The sequence below is a fragment of the Mustela putorius genome, unplaced genomic scaffold (assembly GCF_011764305.1).
Source record: "Mustela putorius furo isolate JIRA1106 unplaced genomic scaffold, ASM1176430v1.1 tig00000095_pilon_pilon_pilon, whole genome shotgun sequence".
NCBI classification, from domain to species: domain Eukaryota; kingdom Metazoa; phylum Chordata; class Mammalia; order Carnivora; family Mustelidae; genus Mustela; species Mustela putorius.
Window position 1 is genome coordinate 33340194 of NW_025421280.1, and position 27813 is coordinate 33368006.

Below are 27813 nucleotides of genomic sequence, written 5' to 3' on the forward strand. Positions count from 1 at the left end.
AATCAGGGGCGCCTGGGTGCCTCAGTGGGTTAAGCCTCTGCCTTCAGCTCAGGTCATGGTCTCAGAGTCCTGGGATCAAGCCCCACATGGGGCTCTCTCCTCGGCGAGCAGAGAGCCTGCTTCTCCACCCCCAACTGCCTCTCTGCCTACTTGTGATCTCTCTCTCTCCGTCAAATAGATAAATAAAATCTTTTTTAAAAAAAGGAATTAGCGGGCGCCTGGGTGGCTCAGTGGGTTAAGCCGCTGCCTTCGGCTCAGGTCATGATCTCAGGGTCCTTGGATCGAGGCCCGCATCAGGCTCTCTGCTCAGCAGGGAGCCTGCTTCCCTCCCTCTCTCTCTGCCTGCCTCTCTGTCTACTTGTGATCTCTCTCTGTCAAATAAATAAATAAAATCTTTAAAAAAATAAATAAATAAATAAATAAATAAAAATAATAATAAAAGGAATTAGAAAATCAGCTTAAACAGCAAAGAGAAGACTGGAACTGGAAGACGAATCAGGAGGAAATACGAAAATGAAGCAATTAGAGAAAAAAAGGATGGAAAATGCAGAAAAGAGTGTAAGAATCATCTGAGATAAAAGGTCTTAGGAGAAGAAAGAGAATGGAGCAGAGGTAGTGTTTAAAGAGACAGTGCCCAAGAGTCTCCCAAAACTAGTGAAAAACATCAAGTGGGGGGAAACAATAATAATTTTTTTTTAAATTTAGAATGAATTTTAAAAAGATGAGAAATTTATACCCATAAAGACCAGTAATCACATCAAATGTAAAATGGTCTCAATGTTGCAATCAAAAGACAAAAAATGTCAGTCTGGTTAAAAAACAAATCCCAAATATGTGCTGCTTCCACAAAACAAACCTTAAGTAATAAGGACACAGAAAGGTTGAAAATAGAAAGATGGAAAAACATAAACTGTATGAAGATTAACCAAAAAGAAAGCCAAGGTAGCTGAACTACTAACAGGAAAAAGAAAAAAAAATGGGGGTGGGGAGCTTTAGGGCAACTAGTACTACTTGAGAGAAAAAAGGGAACATTTTTTATGATGACAAAAGGATAAATCTAAGAGGAAGATACAATAATCCTAACCTGTATGCACCTAATAAATTAGTGCCTAAAAACATAAAGCAAAAACTCAGGAATGGGAAATCTACAATCGGCAATAGGAAAAGCAGAACCTTCCCTCCACCACCCAACATTAGGAGACAGACAAGATTTGACCAACATGATTAACTAATGTGGCCTGACAATGTAACACTGTACTCGACATGTGATAAATACACATTTTTATCAAGTACACACAGAACTTTAACCAAAAGAGACCATGTAAGTGGGCATAAAGCAACGGTAGACAAATTTCAAAGGAACATACAGTGTATGTTCTCTGACCATAGGAAGAAAAAGAGTATGTTGATTATGCTATATTTTGAGAAGGATTATATACATATGGATGTATTTGTGTGTGTGTGTATTTATACATATACACATATTTGTATATGCACATTTAGATATAAAAACTTCCGAAAAGATACACAAAAAATATTGTCTGCCTATACACTTTTCAGTTTTATATTTTTTTGATTTTTGAACCACGGATCTGGGTCAGTTCAAAAATCTCGATTAAAACCAATTAAAATCAGTTCACCAGGAACCAGGCCCGCAGCAGCCGGCGCATCCCGCATGCTTACTGCGCGTGAAACACTCTCCATGCACTGCCACTTTCCCCCGACATTCCTACGTGAGAGTTCTGTGTCGCAGCCGAAGCAAGAACTCAGCGGGGACAGTGGCTTTCCTAGGGCTGCACAGCTTGCACAAGGCCTGACAGGAAAGACCATGGCCTCCTCTTGTCACCCCAGAGGAGGGCCATGCCCAGTGCTAACTGCAACAGTGCCTTGGGTGCCCCACTCACCACCACAGGCTGCCGGAAATACTCGTCCACCGCAGCACCTCGGAGGGCTGACAGGTCCACTCCATGGAAAGATGGCTGGTACCTGCAGAAAGCCCCCATGCCCCACAGCAAGGTCACCAGCAGCAGGAGAGACAGGTGGGGCAGGCTGCCTTTTCTCCCAGCTGGCCCTCATCCAGCCCAAGTCTTTCAGGTCCTACTGAGGATGAGGAGAGAGCGAGAAGCGGGCTGTCCCTGAGAAGGCAGGACGCCCAGGTCACACTCACCAGAAGTTGGCCTTGGTGAACTGCTCCATGTAGAGCTGCTCATCCGTGAAGGGTGCGAGATGGACGTCACCAATGGTGGGGAACATGTTTCCTGGGGGTGGGGGCAGGGAGGGGTGCTGCCGTCAGCGCGGAGCATCCCAACGGGCCTGGCAGAGCTTCCAAATGGCCCCACGATGCCCAAGCCTGGGACTGCCCAGCCTCTCTCTCATTCACTGGCATGTCCGCACGACACAGAGGTCGTGAGCACCTTCTCTCCCCCGAGCCAAGATGAACATTAGACGCGCACAGACTCGTTACACTCGGACAGCCAGCCAGGGAGGCAGGAAGGCCTGTCCTACTGTTCCACGACTAGGGCGGGGAGCTAGGAAGGCACCTGCCAAAGCCTCAGGGGCAAGCAAGCGGGGCCTGGGGCGCACAGGCAGGCCTCCGGGTCCCCGCGCTGTCCGCCAGGCGGGGTCTCGCGGGTGCCGTCGTCCACGGACAGGCGCGCAGCCAGGGAAGGTGCGGCAAAGCTCTCTGGACAGAGTAAAGGTGAGGCCTTGGCTACACTGTCTGGCCCTCAGATGACACCAGAGGCTGGGCGGAGGGTTTCACTGAACCCAAGCTCTGGCGTACAGGGGGCCACTGGGCTGCCCCGGTCTGCGACATGGCCTGAAAGGGGAAGGGGCGGGAGGGCAGGGTCCTGCCTCGGACTGATTCGGTGAACAGCCCGATGAGCCAGCGGCAGCGAGCACCAGGGCTCAGGAGGCCCCACCAGCCTGGGGAACTCAGGCCCTGGGTCACCTGGTCTCCAGATGTGGGCCTCCCTCCCTCCTATGCAGGCGAGGGGGGCCTGGAGGCAGGACTCTGCCTTCTCAACGGGCTACAGGCTCAGCTGAAGCCGCTGGGATGGGGGAGGGGCGCACGCGACTCGGGCTCGGAGGCCACACTCCAGGCCGTCTGCCAGGAGGACACGGCTACCGCCCTGGGGCAGCGGGGCCAAGGGGGCCTGCTCTGAGAGCACCTCAAGGTATTTGGCTGGGGAGGGGATTCCCTTCAGCCCGCCACGGAGCATCCGGAGGTGGGACAAGCCGTGTGCAGGCGGAGGGTGGGGTGGGGGGTGCCGGCCCCGAGCCTCCTAGTGGACAGGCTGCTGGACAACCGCGTGAGCCGCCGGGGCCACCAGAGCTGGAGCCCCATCGGGGCTGACATCCTCTAAGAGGAGCCCACTCTGCTGGGGCGCCCCCACCCCAGCCAGCTCAGCTCAGGACACAAAGGGAGGAGAGCGGGTCCAGGATAACCCCCCACGTGGCCTGGCTTCCCGCGCAGAGGCATGACACAGGCCACAGCTGCGGGAGGCGCTGCCCACGTCCTTCCCCCAGGGGCGGAGCCCGAGGCCGGGCCCTGCAGCCCAGATCCAAGGAGGCCTGAGGACCAAAGTGGTGCTTCCCCCAGAGAAGCACCCTGGTCCCCAAGGGTCCTGCCAGTCCTCCTGGCCACGGTCCTCCCAGGCTACACGCACGCATGTGCACACACACACACAACCTCCTACTTGTACAGAAACACTCGAGATACATACACAAACCCCAAACCATGCCCGGAAATGGGACACACCGGCAGATGTTCGTGGCGGCCATGCACAGACCCCCAGTGACCCAGATAAGGAGATCTGAACAGCCCGTGACCCAGCCGCATGGAGAGGCAGGCACAGTGACACAGACAGCTGCTCCCTGATACCCGGGAGCCCCCGGCCCACCCGCAAACACATACGAACGCCCTCCTTTGACTCCCCGGCTCAAGAGGAGCTCGGGGTCCTGCCAAGCCATGGTGAGGTCTGTGGTGCTGGGATGAAGACAGAAGGCGGCCTCCCCAGGAAGGCAGCCACTGCAGAACACCTCTGGACCTACCGCAACCCCCATTCCCAGCCACACAGGTCCCCACGACACCAGGGCACAGATTCCCCCCTGTCATCTGTGGTAGTCTCTGGGGACCTGGGGTTGGAGCGGGGGGCTCTGTACTTGGGCCGGGCTGGCAGATGTCTGGCCCAGGACTCGTGAAGCCACAGCCAGCTGGGGTCGGGTGGGGTTCAGGGGTAAAGGCCTAGATGTCCCCGGCCCCACAGGCCGCTGACACAGGCAGGCAGGGTCAGGAACCACAATCGGACCAGGCAGCAGCCAGGGGCTCTGCGGGACCCCGGCCCAGCTGCCGCCCGCGCCAGCAGGGACACTCACCCCCAGGCCGCAGGTACTTTTTGGCATGGAGGTAGCTCTCAAGCATGCGCTCGTTGAAGAGCATGTAGCCCATGGGCTCCGAGATGATGATGTCCACCTGCTCGGGGAGCGAGACTTCCTCCACCTTCCCGGGGATGACCACGATGCGCTCCGTGAGGTTGTTACTCTTCACCAAGACCTGTGGGTGGGGGGGAGGGAGGGGTTCTAGAGGGGTCATGGGGACTTCTGCCCCCAGCCACACCATGGGTCGTTCCCAGACCCCTCTTCTGAGGGGATGGCTGCGACACACGCGCGGCCGCCAATCTGCTGCCTCCATGTTGGTGTCCTAACCACAGCCATCAGCAGCCACGGCCCGTCGGGCGCTAACTCCGGCTCCAGCCCCGAGGTCACCTCTCCCCTTTAAGGACAAAAGCTGATGAGAGGAGACAGGACGAGCAGGCTTTGCTATAGTCACCAAAGCTAAACCTGGACGCACCCAACCTAGTGATTCCAGTGCTAAGCACGTGTCCTACAGATGGGACCACACAGCACAGAGCGGACACGTGCGTCAGGATTTGGCGCAGGAGGTGTTTGTACCGCAAAGATCACAGAGTGGACCCAAGGTCGATGGCGACAAACAGTGGTCCCCCCTTCTCGCTCCCCCCACACCGCCCTCCGGGCCAAGAGATGCTCTGAAGCCACTCGCGACAGTGAGGAAGCTCGTCCTGTGGGAACACAGACCATCCCAGACAGGCTGTCCGGGAGCAGAGCACCACGTGTGCTGGGCTGTGTCACAGGAGGACACCCGCCAGCGCGCGGAACCCGGGACAGCTCGGGAGACCTTGCACACAGGTCTCTCCGGCTCCTGCGGGGTGGGGGGGCCCTGCGGGCTGGGGGCGCGGGGTGACCATCTGCTGTTTACCCTCTGCAGCTTTTAGCTTCTGAACCTTGCGAATGAAGGTTTCAGGGCTCGGAAAGGAGAAAAGAAAACAAAACCCTGTTGCTCCCCACACTGCACAAATGTGGGGGGTGGGGCTCAGAGCAGGGCCACTCGCCGGGACAGTCCACCCCCTGAATCAGGAGGCTGTGCAGCCTCTGAAGACAGCAGACGGGCCCGGGCCCTGTCCTGGAGGACAGAGCACCTCAGGCCCAGCCCCTCCCTCCCTCAGCCAGTAGGTTCTAGACACAAGAGACCACAGAGAAGCAGCGTCCCCGGGGAGCACGTGCCCTGGCAGGGCCGGCTTCCGCAGGCGGGGAGAGGCACACAGCTCCAGGGCGAGGCCAGGCCGGGGTCACGGCGGGCTGCTGACCTCTGCGTGCTGGGCCATGGTGCTGGCTTCCACCGCGTAGATCTTCCTCGCTCCAGCTTGGGCGGCGAAAAACGAGAGGATCCCAGAGCCACAGCCAACGTCAAGAACGATCTGGAGGAGGAGGGGGCAGGGAGAACACGGCACCAGTGAAGCGGACAGTGATCGCGAGGGACAAGCCTGCCCGGGTGCTCGCTCCGTCGGGGCCCCCGCTGCCGGGTGCACTCTGGGCCCTGCAGCCCCGGCTGGCCGCGCCTGCGGCTGGTTTCTGAGAGCCACTTGGACGCATGCGAGCCCCTCATTTGGATCCGAGGGTGGCGGGGGGGGTTTCTGAAGACTGCTAGGCTGTTCAGACCGTGACACTCTCAGGCCAGATTCAGAAAGGAAGGGATTGAGCTGTGATCGGTCTACACAGCACTGCAGACACCGGGTGGTCACGAGCAGGCCTGGAACTCCTCTGGGAGCGAGCACTCGCCAAGGACACCCCTGAGTCCTGCCGTGCAACTGCTAAGGCTCAGGGAAGACCAGCCAGGCCTACATATGGGGCAGGAAGGGGTGGCCCTTGACCCCTGACCCTGCAGGGCATCCCAGCAACAGGAGCAGTGCCCAGGGAAGGCTCCACTCGGCCCAAGCGCACATCTCTTGACTCGTTGGGCCAAGGGCTGTGGTCCTCTGCAGACGTGAAAAGGTGTCCCTCCGGGACCTCAGCAGTTCGCACAGGCAGGAAAGGAGCCCTGAGGGGGGCTGTCGTGGGGTCGGTGCAGGATCTCTGGGCTGTATGCTGACAGCTCAGCTGGGGCGGGGAAGCTGCCCGGCACCCCAAGGGCCACTCGGCCCCCAGGATGTGGACCCTCAGAAGAGCCCAGGCTTGCGTGTGGCTGGCTGTCCTAACCCGGGACTGGACCGACTGCTCCCTTAGGGGCCGAATCAAGGCAGCATTTCTGGGGGCGCCGCGCATGAGCTTTCTGGAGCAGACCTGCTCTGCGGATAGCAGCAAGCCCAGCAGGGGCACCCAGTCGGGGCACTGGGACTGTCCGGGCCGGGGGTCGAGAGATCTGCTCATGATCCTGAGCTTGAGAGTCACATACAGGTGCCACTGGCTGAGTCAGTGAGGTTCCTGTCTTTCTTTCTAATCATGAGTATATGCTACTTGGTAAGAGTAAAAAGATTTTTCTTTTTTTAAAAGAGTTTTGGTTTTTTTTTTAAGATTTTATTTATTTATTTGAAAGAGGGAGAAAGCACGAAAAGTGGAGGGTCTGGGGAAGAAGGAGACTCCCTGCTGAGCAGGGAGCCCGATGTGGGACTCAATCCCGGGACTCCAGGATCATGACTTGTGCCAAAGGCAGGCACTTAACCAACTGAGCCACCCAGGGGCCCCAGAGAAAAGAGATTTCTAAAGCAACTAGGACAGTAACTAGATAAATTACAGTGTATCCACGTGACTTACTAGTATGTCCAAGGTGTAGCATTAGGTGGAAGAAAGTGTTTTACATGAAGAGCCTACAGAATAGATCTTGTTTTGTAAACTACTGAATTAACTAAATTAAAAATGCATACGCTGCTAGAAGTGGGGGGGTCCCTGACTGGTGGCAGTGGTGGGTTTGCAGTAAACTGACAGAGGCTTTTCCCTGCCTACATCATATACACCGGGTTACTTTATTTTTTACACAAAAAGCAGAGTTAGCTTTTGTAATAAGAAAAAAAATTAAAGATCAAATCAACGAGCAAAGAAAAACGTAATCAGGGCCGAGGACATAGCACCACGGCTCAAAGCCAGAGGGAAGAGGCGCTTAGGACAGCGGAGGGAGGCCGGGCTCCGCCAGCGGGTGCCAGGCCCGCTCACCTTGTCCTTGAAGTCTGTGTGGTTCTGCAGGATCGCGCGCTGGTAGGTGCCCGTCCGCACGTAGTCCTGCATCATGTTCTGCTGCTGGGACAGGTAGCCATAGAACTGGAACAGAGACAGGCCAATGGCACAAGGCACGTGGCAGCGCAGATGGCCGAGGCCCCGGCAGGCCCTGTGACAGAGGAGGGCCCACTGGGGCACAAACCTCCCTCAGGAAGCTGCACCCCCTCCACTGAGCTGGGCCCTGCTGGCAGCTGCTGGTCACTCCAGGGAAGGAAGCAGAAAGCCAGAGTGGCCCCCGGGAAGGACACCGCCACCGTCACCACGGCCGAAGTAGGCAGCCGGGTGCTGCCTGGACCTGGACACCAGCCCAGCAGAAGTCAGAATGTGCCAAGGAAGGGGTCCTGGGATGGGGAACGGCCTGCCCCATCTTAGGGTCCCCAACGAAGCAGAGTTGTCGATCAAAACAGAGCCCTAGAACTCAGGGCGCCAGACAGGTGACGTGTTGCGGGGTCTCTCTGTGAGACAACGGGCGAGCGGGAGGCAGCGTGGCACCTGCGCCGGGCCACGGGCTTTGGCATCAGGCAGACCTGGCTTCCCGTGTTGGCTCTGTTGCATAATAGCTGTGTGACTTGGAGCAAGTCATTTAACCTCTCTGAGCCTCAGTTTTCTCATCTGTAAAATGGGGACAATAATAGTACTTACCTCCTAGAGTTGTTGGGAGGATCAAGTGCCTCTATGCACGTCAAAGAGCTTGGACCCGGGCCTGACCTACAGCACGGGGTTGGTGTGACCGTGCTCCTGTGACTCTGAGCGCTTGTGGTCCCGAGCTCCACCTGCACTCACATGCTTCCAGCAACCCTCCTAGGCAGGCCCTAGCATCTCCGTCTCACAGATGAGGAAACTGAGGCCCCGCAAGTGAAGGACACCTGCCCAATGTTACGTGGCCAGCGAGGGGCAGAGCCGGGACGAGAACCCGGGTAGGCCCGCCCTGCACCGCGCGGCCTCCCAGGGGCCACCCGGTGGTGACAGCCTGGCTGGGGGGGTGACGGGTACCCACCTGGAAATACTGTACGGCAGAGGACTCCTCGGTGCGCTCGCTGAACACCGACCGCTCCAGGGTGTGGCCCCGACAGGTTTTCAAGATGTTATAGAAAGAACAGAAATCTGGAAGGGGAAAGCCAGGTCATGCGTGGGCATCTCGGGGGGCGGTCTAAGTGCCCACCCCAGCTCTTCCCTTTGAGCACTCGAGCCTGGCAATTGCTCTTTCCCAGTGTTGAGACTGGAGAAGGCAGCCAGCCCAACCTGCCCCTTGGCGGCCGCCACAAGAAGGCCGGCGTCCCATATGCTCTGTGTGGCCGGCAGGGACGAGCCGGGCCGAAGCCTCGGGAGGACGCGTACCCGCCGAGCCACGGTCAAGGCCTGCGGGTCTGCCCCAGCCAAATAACAGCGAGTGCACCCGGCGGCTCCCGGCGGGGTCTGTGTGGGGTGCAGCGGGGGGCGGGGGGGCTGATCCACAACGTAAAGGTAATTGCTGCCCCGGGACCGTACACTCAAAATGGTCACGAGGGCCAAGTTCGCCATGTGTCTTTGAACACAGCGTTTTCAAAGCAGAACAGAATCTGTAAGGCAAGCTTTTAAAGACTGCAGGCGCGCAGCCTGGGCAGATGAAGTCCTAGAGGCGGACAGCAGGGCAGCCGCACAGCAGCGGAAGCACACGGGAGGGCCCCGCGCTCGGCCCTTGTGCCTCGCAAGTGGCACATTTTTGCTACCTGTACTTTACCTCGATTCAAAAAACTGAGAGAATTAAAAGGGAAAAAAGTTGGGGCGCCTGGTTGGCTCAGTGGGTTAAAGTCTCTGCCTTCGGCTCAGGTCATGATCTCAGGGTCCTGGGATCAAGCCCCACATCGGGCTCTCTGCTCAGCAGGGAGCCTGCTTCCTCCTCTCTCTCTGCCTGCCTCTCTGCCTACTTGTGATCTGTCAAATAAATACATAAAATCTTTAAACAAAAAAAAAAAAAAAGGGAAAAAAGTCAACTAAATATCCAGAGCAGGATCAGACTGGCAGGACCTAGACCGGTTTAAAGGCAGACTCGGGGCTGTCTGTGCAGGCAGGGGAACAGAGCAGGGGGTTGCCTCTGTGGGGAGGGGGTCAGTCACCAGGCTGCTTCCTCTATCCCCCTCCCCCGCCACCTCCTCCTCCAGTGGCACCAGGACAGCTGGGGGCTCCTGGGCATCGGTGACGGTGACCAGGCTGGGCTGCCACACCTTCACGCGCTCTCCAGCTCCAGGCACCTCATCACCACGAGCCACCAGCGGTGGCATGGAGACCACCAAGCCTTCCTCGGGAAGCCTGTATCTAGCAGCCCCAAAAAGAGTCTGCTTAGAACCCTCCCGTGGCTTCTCTGTGCACTCGGAACAGGGCTCTGTGCCTCGGGACCATGTCTTGCCCCCTCCTCCACTTCTAGGACGCCCAGGTCCCAGAAAGCCCCCCAAGGGCTCCTCCATGAGCCCTGGGGGGCAGCCAGGTGGTCGGGGACAGGCCTCTTGAAGGAATGGCTGTATGAGCCGAGCCAAGAAGGGCCCAAAGGATTCAGCAAGGGATGGTCTGGGGCGGAATGGTCCGGGCGGTGACAACGGACACTGATCCGCATGGGCATCATCTGTGACGGCGACCTGGGACAGAGGGATGGGCCGCGGTTCCACCAGGCTCCAGGTCCCCCTCGGGTCAAGCGCCGGCAGGACAAAGGGTCACGTACCGTTCGGCGTGGCGAACTGGATGAGGACGCTGTTGCAGCCCAGCGTGATGATGAAGGACTGCTTGCCCACGCGGCTGCACTCCGTCTCCCGGGACACCGAGCACTTGAACACACACACGTCCTCATCTGCGGGAGGAGAGAGGTGCGCATGAGCCAGCAGCTCCTAGGGCCAGCCGAGCGAGGCTCCCCGCCCGCCGAATTTGTGCAAGTCGTGTCCCGGCCCCCCCACCTCCCTCTTGTCACGGCCCCCCAGGATGCTTCGGGGGTACCCAACAGCCCACTCGGGGAGCGCCTGCCTCATGGGCCCGCCCGCATGGCCCAGGCCGAGGAAGAGGGGATGGCCGGGGAAGGCGGGACAACGCGTGGCCAATGGACAGGAGGGCTGTGCACGGAGGGACCAAGGCTGAGAGTAAGGTAAGGGGTGGCCAGGCGCCATGGGCCCAAGCAGGACCTCCCAGCCTGGGGGCACCTCTGCCAGGACGTTCCCTCACGAAGCAGCTCCTGGGGCCCAGGCCCTGGGTCATACGGTGGCACTGCGCTGGGTCGCCTATAGGCCCCGCTGAGGGAGTCTTGTGGAAATGCACCAATTCTGCTCTGTTACATGGGGGGACAGTGGGCCTTCACCCCTGAGCGGGGTGGCTGGGGGTCAAGAAAGAATTTCTGGGGGTGCCTCTGTTCCTTCACCGGACTCCTTTCCCTCTCGTAGTAATGCGACGCCGGGATTATGAGCACAGCCACTGAAGCCAGACGGCCTGGGCCCGTGCCCCACCCGCACTGCTCCCTGTAGGACTTGGGCAGGTCACTCCGTCTCCCTGAGCCTTGGTTTTCTCATCCATCAAATGGGGCTAAAGGTGGGGCAGGCAGTGGGCCCAGCACACAGGGATCACGGCATCCACAAGCTGCCGCCACCACCAGTCCCGCTCCTTCATTCAACAAGTGCAGGACACGCTGCCCCCAACCCCAGCCACATGGTGAAGCTTGGCAGCACCAGAAACAGGACAGACCAATAAGCCACCGAGGTCCTAGTGGGGGGCGGCAGGACAGACATGCCATCTGTGTCGTCTGCTTGGCAAAAGCGTTTCCTCTGGTCCTCTCATGACGGTTCCAGATCATGAAAACCTTTTCACAAGCTACAGAGGACGATGGGGGGCGGGGGACGTGAGGGTGCAGGTGTGACAACGTGAAATGACCCAGGTGTGACAAAAGCATGTGGTTCTGGAGAATCAAGCTCTCTTTCTTCCAAGAAGCGGGGAAGTACCAAGAGTGAATTCTCGTGATGTTGGTAACATGCCTTTGTGCTCATCAAACAGACAACTACAAACTGTGCGTACAGACACCAGCATCGGCACGCATGTGGTGGAATGTCCCAGGCCCTCCAGAAAGCCAAAACCACCTTGAGAAAGAACAAAGGCACCCCCCTTAAGTTTCTGTTGTTGTTGTTTTTAGTAATCTCTACACCCACTGTGGAGCCCGAACTCTCAACCCCGAAGTCAGGAGTCCCACAGTCCACCAACTGAGCCGGCCAGGCCCTCCTGACATTCAACAAGGGTGCCGGGAGCATTCGATGGGAAGAAAATCATCTTGAGAAATGGTACACGGACAACTGGAAGTTCACATGAGAGAGAATGAAACTGGACCCCTACCTCACACCACAACTAAAGCCTCACTCCACTAGATCAATGACCTAAACATTAGCGCTAAAAACTGTAAAACTTCTAGGACGAAACAGAGGAGTAAATCTTCCTGAACTTGGATTTGGCAAAAGACTTCTAGAGGTGACATCAAAAGCAAAACTAGATCAACTGAACATCAGAACTGAAAAACTTTTGTGATCACAGGACACTATCAGGAAAGTGAAAACTAGGGCGTCTGGGCAGCCCAATCTGTAAAGCGTCTGCCTTAGGCTCAGGTCATGGTCCCAGGGTCCTAGGATCGAGTCCCACATCGGGCTCCCAGCTCCATGGGGAGTCTGCTGCTCCCTCTGACCTTCTCCCTCTCATGCTCTCTCTCACTGTCTCTCTCTCAAATAAGTACATAAAATTTTTTCTTTCAAAAAGAATCTTTAAAAAGAGTAGTGAAGACTACCTACAGAATGGGAGAAACAATTTACAAATCATATGCCTGATAAAGATAGTGTCCTGAATATATAAAGAATTTATGCAGCCCAACGAGAAACAACACAATTTAAAAATAGGCAAAGGACCTGAATGGACGCTTCTCCAAATAAGATACAGGACTGGCTAACAAACACATAAAAAGATGCTCAAACCATGAGTTATCGGGGACACAGAAATCAAACCACATGGAGACATCACTTCACACCCACTAGGATGGCTATAATTTAAAACAAGTAGGGGAAAATTACAAGTCTTGGCAAGGACGTGAAAACTAGAACCCTCGCACCCTGTGAGAGATGTGGGAATGTGAAATGGCACAGCCGCTGTGGAAGAGAAGCTAGTGGTTCTTCAAACAGTTAAACATAAAATTACCATTTGACTCAGCCACCCCACTCCTGGGTACGTACGCAAAAGTACGCAAAAGGATGAGAGAAGCAGCCAAACGAGCACCCGTATCCAAATATTCCAAGTAGCACTATTCACAAGAACCAGAAAGTCGCAACAGCTCGGATGTCCGTCACCTGCAGGACGGACACACAGGATGTGGCAGACCCACGCACGGAGGTGTTATGCTCGCATAAAAAGGAATGAAGTCCCAGGGCGCCTGATGGGCTCAGTCAGGAGACAGAGCAGCTCTTTGACCTGGGGTCAAGGGTTTGAGCCCCATGCGGAGTGTAGAAATTACTAAAAGAATAAATAAGTTGGGACACCTGCGTGGCTCAGTGAGTTGAGCCTCTGGCTTCAGCTCAGGTCCTGATCTCAGGGTCCTGGGATCGAGCCCCGTGTCAGGCTCTCTCCTCAGCTGGGAGCCTGCTTCCTCCTCTCTCTCTGCCTGTCTCTCTGCCTACTTGTGATTTCTGTCAAATAAATATATAAAATCTTTAAATAAATAAAAAAGTAAACTTTAATCTTTAAATAAATAAAATATAAAAATAAAAATAAATAAAATTAAATTAAAATATTTAATCTTTAAATAAATAAAGCAGTAAACTTAAAACCCAAAAAACAAAAAACTGAAATCCTGACACGGGCGACAACACAGATAAAGCTCAGAGGTATTATGGTGATTGAAAGAAGCCAGACACAAAAGGCCACATACATGTGATTCCTTTTATATGAAACATCCAGAATCCACTAATCCGCAGAGACAGAAAGCAAACTGGTGGCTGTCAGGGGCTGGCAGGAGGGCGAATGGGGAGGGACCTCTTAATGGATTCAAGGTTTCCCTCTGGGGTGATGAAAACGCTCTGGAACCAGACAAGGGTGGTGGTCACCCAATACTGTGTATCTACTAAATACCCCTGAAATGTACACTTTAAAGTGATTTGTTTTTATGTTATGTGAATTTTATCTCCACAGAAAAAGAAAAGTGCTCCCAGCGCATGAACGCAGATATGAAGGGCCTCTGGTGTTCATGGCTCCCAAGCTCTCCCCTCCTGTAGTCTGAGCACCAGACCTGGGCCCAGCCCTCCTCACCCCTCCGGAGCCAGGTGCCCCCGTCCTGGGAGGAAGGCACGGCCAGCCCCCTGACCACCGTCCCCCAGGGCTCCCCATGGCTCCCGCATGCAGCCGGAAGTGGGTCCCAGGAAGGGACCCTGGCACGGTGCCGCCCTCTATGGCCCTCCTGGGGCGGGAGATAAAGCCAATCTGTCGGTGGCACCAGGGGAACAGCAAGCGGAGGAGGAGGGCCTCTGTTCCCCATGCAGCCTGGCAACCCGACCAGTTGCCCGAGGCGCCCCCTGCGAGCTGGCGCTGGGCGAGCCACCACGAGGACCTGTGGCCAAGGGGAGCTTGGCCGTGTCCAGGGAAGCCAGTGACCTGAACTGTCCCACTGTGGAGAGGCAACCGTGGCCCGTGGAGCCTGCCCCCTGTGAGAGTCACGGCCACACCACCCCACAGACAAAGTCCCAGGAACACAGGAAGGGCTTGGTAACTATTTGACAAACCAAAGGAAAAAAAAAAAAGCTGAACCATGTTCTTCCATTTATTTATTTAAGACATTATTTAGGGGCACCTGGGTGGCTCAGTGGGTAAAGCATCTGCTTTCTGCGCAGGTCATGATCCCAGGGTCTGGGGATCGAGCCCCACATCAGGCTCCTTGCTCGGTGGGGAGCCTGCTTCCTCCTCTCCCGCTCCCCCCACTTGTGTTCCCTCCCTTGCTTTCTCTCTGTCAAATAAATAAAATCTTTTTTTAAATTTAGATTTATTTAAAATTTATTAATTCTTAAAATTTTATCAATTTTATTTATATTAATTGATACTAAAATAATTTTACTTATTTAAAATGTATTGATTTTATTTTAAAAAAATTAAAAAAAATTTAAGATTTATTTGACAGAGAGCACGCACAAGTGGGTGGACTGGTAGGCACAGAGGGAGCAGGAGAAGCAGGCTCCACACTGAGCAGGGAGCCGGATATGGAACTCGATCCAGGACCCTGGGATCATGACCTAAGCCAAAGGCACATGCTTAACCGACTGAGCCACCCAGGCGCCCCTTCTTCCATGTATTTAAAAGACTCAGAAATCGAAGCTCCTGGAAGGCCCTGTGTGACCCACACCCCTCACTCATCACCCCTACAGTCTCACCGTAGGCCAGCTCCTAGCCTTGGCACAAGCCTTTTCCCCTTTGCCTACTCTGCCGTCTCACTAGGATGGGCCCTTGGGACAGGACTGGTGGGGTGGCGCTGTCTACCCCTGCCAGGGGACAGCCCACAAGGGGCTTCTGCTCATTCGCTGCCCAGGGTCCCCCAGGCCCGGATGAGCAGAGCTAGCACGCACACCCCATCTTCTGGCCAGTTCCCTGGGACAGGATGGGGGGATGTCCTGGAAGACAGCGTCTCCCCCCAGGCAAGAGGTCTAGAGCCTGGACCCAGAAGTGGCAATTAGGTACGCACTCCCCCCCCCCCAGACACGCGTGCGCACACACACACAGGAGTGCCTCTGTTGGCCAGGAAAGCTCCTGGTAACTCAAAGACTGGCACTTTCCGCTCTAGTCGCCCCTTTATCCAGCCATCACTGGGTGAGCCATGGAAGAGGCAGGAGTGACTCTGTGCCCCGCCTCCAGAAACCCAATGAGAAAACCGATCTGCCCTTATCATATGGGCAGGGGCAGCGTACTGAGGGGCTGGGAGCACAGGGCCCAGAGCGGTGGGGGACAGGGAGAGGGAGAGGGCTTTGAAGGCTGCTATGATGATTTCGGCGGGGGTGACCACAGGGAGAGCTGTTGGCCACGAAGCTGTGCTGGGTTCCTGGTGATCGAGGTCAGCGGAGCTGGGGTTTCTGCCCTGCAGTAATACGATCGGGCAGCAGAGCTCGGGAGGGGCCCCCTCCCAGGCTGGCTTCTCTGGAGAGGCTCTCCTCCCAAAGCAGGGTCTGAACAGAGGAGTACGCGGGAAACACACATGGACTCGGGAGTAGTCATCGTGCCGCAGACGGGCCCAGCCCGCTCCTGGCCCCAGCCTGGCACCTCGGGTCGGCCTCCCACCTGCTCTGCTGCAGGGCATCCCGCTGGGGCTCCGATGCCAGGGGACTGGGGACCAGAACCCCCAGGGACAAACACAGGGCCAGCATGCTCATGGTGTGCTGATGGGAATCCCAGGGTAGGAGAACCTTCCTGCACCTTGTTCCCCAAGAAGGCAGGCCCCTGTAGCTCCAAGCAGCCCCAGGGAGCCAGGCCCAGCACCCACCCACCCCTCGCTGAGACCGGGATAGGGCTGGCATCCCACACTGCACCAGCACTCTCCAGGAGCCACACTCTGTCCTGTCTTTACCCCTCAGAGCACCTCTGTGTCCATCTACTGCTCCACTTATCCATGAGGAAACAGGGCTCGGACAGGTAAAGAGTCTCTCTCAAGGTCACACAGCATATGCGTGGCCGAGCTGACCGGCACCAGGGTCTGTGCTCCCAACCAAGGCGCTGCACAACACGCCTGTGCTTCCTGGGGGTAAGTGTCGGCCAGCTTCCCCTGTAAAGGAGCAGGGAGTAAATACTTGGGGTTGGCAGGCCTCAGAGTCCCTGCTGCTAGGACTCACCTCTACGCAGACCATACGCAAGCGAGCGCGGCCGTATGCCGACACGACTTTTGGACAAAGCCAGCAGTGCATCGAGAACCCTGGCCGTGCAGAGGCTGGGCGCTGAGCCCTTTCCGCCCACTGCCTTGCTGGCTCACCGGACATCGAGAGGCGGAGTTACCCTCCCCATCCCAGAGGACGTGAGGACAGCCGGGGCAGGGGGGGGGGGTTGGTGACGAGGACCCGCAAGTAACGGGCACAGCTGCCGGGGCACAGGAGCCCCAGGGGAGCCTAGAGACGGCACCTGACTGCGGCTGGGATGAGGAGTGGGAACGAATTCTCCAGCAAGAGGAAAAAAGGCCCATGGGAAGGCAGGAACTGAAAAGGAGGCTGGCATGTTGTGATTTATACTGAACAGACACCTGGCACGGAGCTCCCAGGACTCTGGGAGTGCCTGAGCTGATAAGAACAATAAAGGGGTCTCCTGTGAGTCTGTCAAAGCCCCCCTGGACCACTTGAGTCTATGTTAATGAGGCGACTCTCCAAAAGCCCCAAAGGATGGAGGTTGGTTGCCAGGGGGACCAACGGAGTAATTAGAGGGCTGGAACTTTCAGTCCCCCTCCTAGGCCTCCAATGGCTAAGGACTTATCAATCATTCCTGCGTATAAAGTCTCCATCAAGATAAAACCCAAAGGACGGGGCTCAGAGAGTTTCCCGGCTGTAAGCACGAGTCAGCGCTGGGAGGGGGCGCCCCTTCCCCACACCCTGCCCTACGCCCCTCTTCCTCCGGCTGCTCCCGAGTTCTATCCCGTCTACATTAACCACCGTTCTAGGAAGGGAACGGTTTCCGAGCTCTGTGAGCCTCTCCAGCAAATCCACTGAGCCTGAGGAGGGGCCCTGGGAACCTTAGATCTGCAGCCGGGCGGTGAGGAGCTCAGGGGACATCTTGGACCCGTGGTGGGGGTGGAGGGCGACAGTCTGGTGGCCCCGAGCTCTTACCCTGGGGGGTCTGACACTGTCTCTGGACAGGCAGGCAGTATCCGAATGGAGCAGACTGTGGGCCACGTGGCTGGTGTCGGAGGCCCCCATCTACACAGCGATCAGAGCGGGCAGTGTCAGTTCTCAGAGCAGGGGAGACACCCAGGAGGCCGCTTCTCCTCAGAGGACCCCAGTTGGCAGAAGGAGGGGCCCAAGACAGCCTGGCTGTGGCCAGGGAGTCTGCTGGGCTAGACTCCCAGGCCGGATGGGCAGATCTGGGTCTCAAGAGGCTGGGGAGTCCAGCCGCTCCCACAGCCGTGGGCGGCACCTGGAGGGACTGAGTGCTGAGCCGGCCTTGGGGACAGGGCTGGAGGAGCTGTGGGCCAGGCAGGAGATGAGGGAAGCTGGGAAGCCAGCGGCTCTTGGGGCAGGGGGACAAGCTGCCTGCTCCCTAACCATCACAGAACCAACCCGGACACCCCCTTCTCGATGGCTCCCTGGGCACCAGAAGCTGGGAGACCCTGCCGCACAGGGGCCTCCCCAGGCTTAGGCTTAAAGGAAATGCCTTGCTCAGCACCTCAGCCCTGGGCCGACCCCAAGGCCTGGCCGCCAGGAGGGCCTCGAACAAGCTGGCTGATTCAGGGAGCAGCAGACACACAGGCGCCTATCTCAGGGGCACTGACCAGATGGTCCCAGGGACACATGCCGGGCCTCCGTCACCTCCTGGTCACGTCTAATGTGGCCAATCTGCTGCGGCTGTTCTCCTGCTTAGACCTCTCCATGGTTTCCCAGAGCCTTCTGGAACAAGCACACACTCCTCATGGAGCTCACGAGCCCCTCCTCCATGTCCCCCATGCAGCCACACTGGCCTTCGCCACCCCCAGACCATGGGCAGGACTTCTTTCTGGCCTCCATGGCTCCCAAGATCCAGAACGCCCTTCCTCTCTTCCCCCATGTTGCTGTTACCTCCTCCTTGAGGTCCTCCAGCACCTCTCAGACAAGCGGCCGGCCACACATCAAATCTTTATGTAACGCCCTCCCCCCACCCCCCACTGCCCAACTGATAGCCCAGAGAAGCACAGGCCCAGAGGTCCGCACGTGGCTGCCATGGCGCCCAGACCCAGGGGCACTTGGGGGATGCTCACCTACCTGGTGGCCCTGGGGCATGGAGTCTGGGAGGCCAGGCCCCTTCCCTAAGTGCAGGGGACAGACGGCATGGGGATCCCGGTGCCCAGGCCCTAGCGGCACACGTGGCCTCAGGAAGGTTACTTAAGCACTCGAAGACGCTGGGCACCGGGCGCCCACACAGTCAATTTCCTGCCCGCTCTGCTCTCCTCCGCCTCCCCCTCCCTCTGGAACAAGCAGTGATGGGACACACAGAGGGTCACTGGGTCCTTCAGGCTGGTCAGACCTGGGTCAGAGGGACCCAGTGGAAGAAGGACAAAGGCCTGGAGTTATACTGTCGCCCCGTGGAATCTTCCATCCTCGCGCCAGACGAGGGAGGCTGCGGCATGGAGAACGGAGGCAGAGGATGAGACGGACAAGCCGTCCCCAGCTCAGGGGGAAACGGGCCACATTCCAAGTCCCAGCCTCTCTAGCGGGGAAACTATCACAGCCATCAAACGAGCACTAATTAAAGCTATTTATCTTGGCAGACTTGGGGCCAGGGGGGTTGGGGGGGGAGAACTGCTTGTCCAAACGTGAGGTCTTTGGCTAGATCACCTCCTGCCACCACACACAAGACAGGCCGTGCACCTTGCAGTGGAAACCATCCCGCCGTAAGGCCGGGTACGTGAAAAGGAGGGCGAAGTGCAGGAAAGTCAAGGTGCTTTCCTCAGCCTACCCTGCTTGGGGCCATCAGCTCCCGTCCGGCCCGGGGGCCCCCAGCCTTCCAGCACTCCCGGGTGCCAGCAGGAGGCCAATGGCCCAGCACGGAGAAGAGGGTAAGAGGGACCAGAAGAACTCAGGGAGGGGGGCTCTGATACACGTGTACATGGGGTATAGGCAGATCTCAGCCTGCCTCGGGGAGTAGGCGACACCCTCGCCGAGGCAGGCACTGGGTGATGCAGGGCTCACCTTCCTGGAAGGGGCCCCGTCTCCCAGAGGCGCCCCGTGCCTGGCGGCAGGAACCGAGTTTCCAAACTGTGGGCACCAGAAGCTTCCCCCCACCCCGTCCCTGTGTGGTGTGGCATCCCTGTGGCCAGGAGAGGAAGGAGGTCACTCGGCTCAACAAATGACTCGTTGAACACGACACAAAAAAACTAATGATGTACTCTTTGCTGGCTAATTGAACAGAATAAGTAAGTAAGTAAATAAATAAATAAATTGCAATGAATCAAAATGAAAAGAAATGATGGGGATCGAGGAAGACCAGGGTTCGGGGCCAAACTTGCTACTCTCCGGCTGTGTGACTGTGGCCCTTTGTTCCTCATCTTCAAATGGTAATAGTGACGCAGCCCCCGGGGGGGCAGGACATGACCGGTGTGGAACCCTGACTGCCTTCACTCTCGACCTCAGGGGCCTCATCCGGGAAGGGGGGCTCACAAGTGGATAAGACGCCCTCCCTGCAGCCCAGCTTCTGCGAGAAGACGTTGGGGACAGCACGGCACCAAGTACGCAGTAGCCAGAGCAGCCACTCCATGCTTCAGCAGACCCGCGCCAGTCTCAGAAGAGAACCCAACCCCGGGAAGCCTAAGCCGGGCCGGCCTGGCCTCCCTCTCGGCCAAGTAACCTAAGCCCGCTCCTCCGGTGCTGTCCCAGGAGACGCTCCACACAGCTGCTGGCCCTGGGGTGTCTGAGGACCAGGAGGTCACCCTGGCTCCTCTGGCCTGGCCCGGCCGCGGGGGCGGAGCAGGGGAACAAACTGTCTCGCGCATCTCTTCCCAGGGCATCTGTCAGGGCCTCCCCACCCAGAACCCCCCCGCCAGCCCTTCGGGGGCCTTATCCTGGAACTCCACTTGCCAGTGTCTGCGAAGATAAACCCAGACCCGGGACTGTCCAAAGCAGCTGAAAACCAAACTGCCCGCTGAATGGGGGAAGGAAGGTGCAGCCAGTAGAAAGCCGGGGGGTGCAGGGGGGCACCGTGAGGGCTGGCAAACATCCAGGTGCCACGGGTATAAAACGGGGGGGTGGGTCGGACAAGCATACACACTGCAGGTCTGGGGACTTTTCTGGAAAGAAACACTGACAGAATGGCTTCGTGGCTGCCTCTGGAGGGCAGACGGCCTTGGCACCATGCCCCTTTCTTCTCCCGTGGCTTAACCACTCAGAACTTCGGGCACAGTGGATTCCCAGGGAGAGACTGCCGTGGGAAAATCCAGGCAGGAAGGTCACACCGGAAGACGACAGGGGATGTGGGGCACGGGCCAGGACCAGGAGGACTTTCCAGGTTCCACCCTCCTGAGCCGTTTGAGTTCTACCCTGTGCACAAGAGATAACCAGACAAAGCAATCGTGACGGCAGGTGACGTCTGGCACCCACTCAAGGCATCTGGGGTGTCCCAGAGTGAGCAAGTGTAACCACGTACCTCCCTCAACCTGCTAGAGGGCCAGAGGCAGGGGGTGGGGTGGGAAAGGGCCTGTGACTGAAGGGTCCCTCTAAGGTAGGCAGCTGGACGGCATGGACTTCTCAGCGACGGCTCTCGGCTGGAGGAGAGTAGCACCCACACCCCTCCCCGTGTGACGGGAGGAGGAGCAGTGACCCCACAGCAGGGATGCATTCCAAGCAGCTGTCACCCAGGGAAGCCCTTCTCCCCGCATCAGGGAGGCCACATAGTGAGGCACATTTCCCAGAACTCCAGCTCGCATCAGAACCAGGTCAGAATCTGGGCTCTGCTACCCAGAGCCTCCCCCTCCCCACCAGCCCCAGGCGAGAGGCAAGTTCCCACGGCTCCCTACTGTCCTGGGGACTAATACCCTCTTCGTATCCAGCCCGATACCCGTGGGTACACAGTGGGTGTTACTGGCCCAAAACACAAACCCTTGCTGCCATGTCCCCAAGGCTTTCTGGCCCAAGACAGAGAGTAGAGCCCCAGACAGAATTCTGGCCTTATGCCCCCCAGCCCCCATCCGGCCACTGGACCAGCTCGACTAAGTGCTCCTCTGGGACACAGGAGCAGCCATCTGGCCAAGGCAGAGCTGGGGCCAGCTTCACCTGGTGCTTGGGAAGGTCTTCGGTTTAGGCCTCAAAAGCTCCCGGATGGGTCTAAAATTTAGGCCCTTTCTAAAGGGGTCCCAAGTGGATGGAAAGCACCTCCTTCCCCATTACCTCCCTAGGAGGAGACCAGACAGGGGCCCTTATTTCTATCAGCAACGGGTTATTTTCTAAAGCAGGGACGGGGTCGCACAGTGTGTTCATTCCTTTGAGAAGAGTCACAAGAACCCAACAGCGAGCCCCCTCCAGGGGCACAATGAGGCTCGTACTGGGTGGCGGGGTGGGCAGCGTGGAGGGCAGCCTGGAAACCGCAAGCGGCAGGTGTCCTTCAGGAGGGGCCCTGAGAACACAAGTCTCTGAGGAGGACACTTCCCGGACTACCCAGCAACAGGTAACAGGACACTGGGGACAGACTCGGATGGGGTTGGGGGTGGGGGTAGATGGAAAAGCCCCTGACCGGAGAGGCAACCACCCAGGGGGTTTCCTGCTCACACTAGGGGAAGCAAGGTTCCCCCTGGCCCCAGCACCACCAGGGCCACAGGCCTCCCGGGCTCCTACTGGGTCTGACCGAGAGTCGCGGCAGCACCCCAGGGAACGTGAGCCGCCAGCCACCCCCCACAACCCCCCTATCCCACCGCCCGGGCTGACCCAGGCTGCAGAAGGGCCCCCGCGCTAGCAGCCCCAGACCCCAGACCCCACGGACCAGCGACAGCTCCTCGAGATCAGAGCCCTGCAAGGGGACTCCCCGCAAAGGGCTTGCCTGTGGCTGGGCTGGTGGTGGGGGGCAGGGGAGGCCAGCCCCACCTCCAGACCCGGCAGGATGGAGCCCAAAGAGGAGTTGAATTGTGGGGTGTGTGGAAGGGCAACCCCAAGAGAAGAAGGAGCAGACAAAGAAAGAGCTTGGCTTTTCAGAAAAGAGTCCTAGGGGGACCAGGCGGGAGCTATTACATGCAAATGTCTCCCCATCCATGCTAATCAGCTGCGCCGCCCCGGGCTTTGTGAGCCACAAAAGGGACAGCAGATGTGCGCCAGGGTTCCCTGGCCCCTGAAAGTTCGGGCTTAGCCGGTAAGTATTGGGGGGGTGGTTAGGCAACAGAACCAGCAGCCCCAGCCCCTGGGCTCCTCCGTCTGAGACCCGGAAGCTGGGACGCACCCACTACTGGATAAACGCCTAAGGCTGCTGGGTGCCTTGCTCACAGCTCCAGACCACGGTCCTTTCAAGAGAGGAAACCGAGGCACAGACAGGACGTGCTCAGGGGAGCTTAGCCCGGGGACCCCTACCTTATGAAAGAGCCAAGCCCCACCCCAGCATCCACCCGGAAGGACAGGGGCTGTAGGCCCTGGCTGGTTGACGACAGGGGCCATCCCCGAGGGAAGGCAATGGAGCTTGCCTCCTATGGCTGTGAGGGGTCACGAAGGGTCTGCACCCCCCGTGACAGCAGGAGCTGGGTGGGCAGTGCTCTCAGAGGACCAAGCTTGGCAGGGGAGGCCTTTGGCAGAGGGGACACGTGGGGAGGCCTGGGAGGCAGGGCTGGAACAAGGCATGTCAATGGGCAACAAGAGGACCCCGGGCAGTGGGGGGTGGGGGCGACCTTCAAAGTGGGGAGTACACTGCACCTTTTGGCCCCCGTCAAGGTCAGGGCCAGCGTGCTCAGCCCAGGGAGCGCAGCCCACCATGGCTGAGGGGCGGGAATGCGGTTCCTGGGGGTTCTGCCCTGGGGATGGCGGAAGGCCCTTGACATGCAGACCGGAGTGGCTCCAGAGAGGCTGCATAGGGACAGGCAGGACCATGGGGCAGGGGCAGCCTCAGCAGAGAAGGACGAGGGAGAATGACCATGCAGCACAGGGGCTGAGCACGGGGAGGCCGCCAGGGGCCCGCCCCTGCCCTCAGGCTGCCTCACTGAATGGGACTCCAGATGAGGCAAGGGCGAGAGGGGACAGAGGCTGCCTCGGCCCTGGACAGAATCAGCAACGAGGCAGGAATGAGGAAAGACTGGCTCTGGGCCCCAGAGGAGTCCCCGGGGGCCACTTCTCCAACACAGCACAAGGACCAGAAGGGACAGGTGGGCACCTCCCCCATGCACCGTGCAGGCTCCTTTAGGGCACGGATGCTCCAGAAAGGCAGCTCAGCTAGGTGGGGGTGCTGGAGCCAAACCGGGCTGGCATCCCAGCGGCTCCCTGCCCCCAATGCCTCTGGTTCCTCGCCTATAAACCGGGGGAGGGGCTGTGGCTACTCAGCTCCCTACAGGATGTGCGTGGCTGGGGAAACAGAGAATGGGCTGGTCCCCCACTCCCCCCCACCCCCGGCCCCGCGCTCACTGCTCCGCCCAGCACCCCTGTGCCAAGCGCACGCGGCAGCCAGCCGGCCCGTCGGGGCTGCTCTCACGGAGAGGCCGATCAATGAACACACAGCGCCTGGCACGGAGCCCGCCTGCCCGGCACATGGTCGTGCTCGAGCTCAGCGAACATCCACTATAGCAGGCCTCGCGGATAACCGGGGGATGTGGGCAGGGGGTAAGGGGCATCAGAGCCAGGCATCCTGCCGGTGTCCCCCCATCCGGGGGGCCCATCCAACACTCGGGACTCCACCCGCTGGTCACACAGAGCGCTCGCAGCAGAGCCGGGTTCTGTGGGGGACCCCTCCCGGGCGCAAGGCAGGTCTGGAAACTCCAGTCAGCCTCTGCCTTCCCCTCCAGCTCAAGGAAGAACACGGCCAAGTTTCTGGAATGTCCCTCTCAGGTCTGCAAGAGAGCACCCCCTCCTCCCCCGTCTGCCTGGGATTCCTTATTCACATGCCCCCTGGAGGGGATCACGAGCACTGACCTGCCAGCCCTGCCCCCAACTGTCCTCACCTGGAGCGTCACCCACACCCGCGGCATCAGGCGGGTTTCCGGACGTGAAACCAGTCCACTCTGGCGTGTGTAACACAGCCAGCGCAGACGAACCCCCACCACACGAACACAATTAGCAGGGAAGCAAACCCGCCAACAATCTTAAAGAAAAACAGCCCAGACCCGCTCTTGCCAAAGCTGTGGGTGATGAATTGCTTGGAGACACACAAAAAGAGGGAATAAAAGGGGGTTCCCTCTCTCCGTGCAAGGAGTGGGGGCGGGGAGGAGGCAGAGCCCCCTCCCGCAAACCAGTCTGGACCTGTTTGCGAGAAGGCCCTGCCTGGCAGAACAAAAAGCACCCAAAGGCCGGGGGACACGTTCTGGGTCCAGCCTCGGGTGGCACTTTCACGGGCCGCAACAGAACCACCCGACGTTTTGGCCTCTGTGGGGGTTGATGAAACAACAATTAAAACAAGTCATCGAGAGTGTCACGAGACCACAGAGTTCCAGATCCAGCTCCCTCGGGCCTGGGGGAAGCCTGGTCTCAATTTCCTTCATCGAACTGGTTTTCGGGAAACAAAGGGAAGGGGGCAGGGAAAGCCCGGAACTCCCGATTCTTCAACCAAGAGCCAGAGCAGGTGACCGGGTCTCTCGGGGCGGGTGCGACCCTGACTCCTGAAGCCTCCCAAGCAAGTCCCTGAAGTGAGGGAGCAGGAAGGCGGACGCACATGGGGGCCGGGGGGCCCTCCGGAGTCATGGGGGACCAGGCACGGCCAGGCAGGATCTCAAGGCCACGGTGGGCCCCTCCCAGGCCTCGAGGTCTCCGGGTTTTCTGATCGCCAGGCACCTGGCCACCCACACCTGGGACACCTGGGACACATCTTCCCTTCTGGACAACGAGGCAGGTTTAGACTCTGTGTTATTCCTCTGCTGTGCGCTGGGCTCACATCAACCTCCAAGCCGCCCTCCATCATCCCAGAGGAACCGGCAGCTGAACTGCCCTTGCCTGGCCAGAGTCACAAGGTCACATCAAGGTAAGACTCCACCCCCTTTACTCCTCATGACCTCCAGCAGCTTCTGACCCAGACAGAGCTGCTGCAGTCCCGGAGAGGGAAGGGAGAACATTCATTCCAGCTGGGGAGCGCTGAGAGGGCAGGAACACCGACCCAGGGATGCTGCAGAGCCCAGGCACCCCCAGAGCCACAGCCCCCTGGTCCCCAGGAGCTCCCTCCTTTCTATCTCAACCCTCTGGCCAGGGGCCTCCCGCCCCCACGCTTAGCTCCTCAGCTGCCATGCTCCGCAGGCTGGCTCCTGGGCCACGTCCCCCACAGCGGGGTGGAGAAGAGTGCCTGGCTTGTGCAGAGCTATGCCTCCAGGCCACCCACAGATGTCCCCCAGCACCTGGGTCACCTGCCACCAGCTAAGCCCCTCATCGAAGCCTCCACCCACAAGGAAGGAGAGATCTAGGAGTCGGAGTCATTAGCCAGGGATCACCCTTCGAGGAAAGGACAGGGGTTTGGAGCTGGGCTGGAGCCCAGACACAGCCACAGGTGTCACCTCCCTCCCCACCACTCTTGGAAGAAACACCGTGGAACCCCTTGGGGGCCCCCTACACTCACCCCCAGCATCCTGCTCCAGTAACATCTGGGCTTGCCTGGTGGCAGCCTCGATCTTAAGCCTTCCTACTAAGTCACACCAGCCCTCCAAGGTAGGTGCCATCAAGAAGCCCATTTTACAGCAGTAGAGGAAACAGGCACAGAGATGTCACGCCAAGGTGTGGAGCCAGACCTAGGCCCCCCTAGGCCCTCCTCGGGCCTCACCTGCTGTTCTCCCACAGGCTCTGCCGCCCCACCCGAGCCGGGGGGCCGCCCTGCCGAGCCCCACCGCCCCCTCGTCCTCCCCAGCATTTTCAAGCCTCTGCCGCCTTCACTGTCTTCTGGAGGACACAGACCAGTAAGCACAACGTGTTTAGGTGACTGCGGACTTAGCTCCTGTCACACAACCGCCCCCAGGCCGGCAACTGCGGGAACATGAGCTTGGCTTGGGCGTCACCGTATCCGCAGCTCCTAAAACAGGAACTGGCACACAGCAGACGCTCAGTGCGCTCTTGCCAGCGGTCTAAAGGTAGACGCGAGGTAACCTTCCACCATAAAAAGGCAGCAAGTCCCCCGCCCAGTTCGTGCTTGTGGCTGGATAGAGGGAAGGTCAGGTCTCCCCATCTTCAAAGAACTGTGGCTAGGCCCTGGGGGCCTGGGCGAGGTGCGCCCTCCCCTCTTCCCCTCTCCTGGAGACTCCACCACCCCGCCCCCCCACCACTGCCATCTGGCTGGGTCCCCTCCCCCAGCCCTCCAAGGGGGCTGCCCCTCCTGACCAGAAACCCAGTAACCTCCCCTTTGCTCTGGCTCACTCTGACAGACTGCTGACGTCTTGGTCCTGGCCGATCAGAGCCGCACCCCAGCCCAACAGACCCAAGACCCCAGCCTCTCCCACCAACCACCCCATTCCTCAGAAGCCAGAGCCATCCACTTCACTCCCAATCCAGGACTAACCTCCAATGACTCTCAGCCTTTCTGGTGTCAGAGATCTGTCAGGGCGAGGATCCAAATGGGAAGCCTTTCCCCAGAAACACAAACAGAGAACCATCAGCAACACCGCATTCATGTCCATCAGGTAGACACACCACGAAGAAGCTGACATGTGTTCCCGCCAGAGAGCTGCCACTGTCACCCCCTTTCTCCTTTGTGTCAAGGAGGCTGGTTCAAGGTCACAGCCACTGACTCTTGTCCCTCTAGACTTCTGCAAAACTGCATGCAATTTTAGGGCATCATGGGACCCCCCAGGGACCCTTAAGGACTTCAAATTAACAGACGTGTCTAGGGACGGCTCGGTGGCTTAGTTGGTTAAGTGTCTGCCCTCAGCTCAAGTCATGATCACAGGGTCCTGGGATCAAGCCCCTCATTGGGCTTCCTGTTTGGGGGGAAGCCTGCTTCTCCCTCTCCCTCTGTCTGCCAATCCCCCTGCTTGTGCTCTCTCTCTCTGTCAAATAAATAAATAAATCTTTTTTTTTAAGATTTTATTTATTAGAGGGCGCCTGGGTGGCTCAGTGGGTTAAGCCGCTGCCTTCGGCTCAGGTCATGATCTCAGGGTCCTGGGATCGAGTCCCGCATCGGGCTCTCTGCTCGGCGGGAGGCCTGCTTCCCTCTCTCTCTCTCTGCCTGCCTCTCCGTCTACTTGTGATCTCTCTCTGTCAAATAAATAAATAAAATCTAATAAAAAAAAAAGATTTTATTTATTTATTAGAGAGAGAGCATGCACAAGAGAGGGAACACAAGCAGGGAGAGTAGCAGAGAGAGAAGCAGGTTTCGCGCTGGGCAGGGAGCCAGACGCAGGGCTCGATCCCAGGACTCGGGGATCATGACCTGAGGTGAAGGCAGATGCTTAATGACTGAGCCATCCAG

At 58.2% G+C, this 27813-nt stretch overlaps 1 protein-coding gene across 2 annotated transcripts in view; it reads right to left on the reverse strand.

The window, feature by feature from the left end:
• CARM1 (coactivator associated arginine methyltransferase 1) overlaps positions 1-27813 on the reverse strand; it is a 41813-nt gene that overhangs the window by 7136 nt on the left and 6864 nt on the right. For both annotated transcript variants that reach the window (XM_045083931.1, XM_045083929.1), the window contains exons 2-8: positions 10265-10390; positions 8567-8673; positions 7507-7611; positions 5667-5777; positions 4378-4555; positions 2168-2258; positions 1905-1986 (exon numbers count right to left, since the gene is read on the reverse strand). In XM_045083931.1, coding sequence (XP_044939866.1) covers positions 1905-1986; positions 2168-2258; positions 4378-4555; positions 5667-5777; positions 7507-7611; positions 8567-8673; positions 10265-10390 — 800 coding nt within the window. The remainder of the gene's footprint in view (positions 1-1904; positions 1987-2167; positions 2259-4377; positions 4556-5666; positions 5778-7506; positions 7612-8566; positions 8674-10264; positions 10391-27813) is intronic.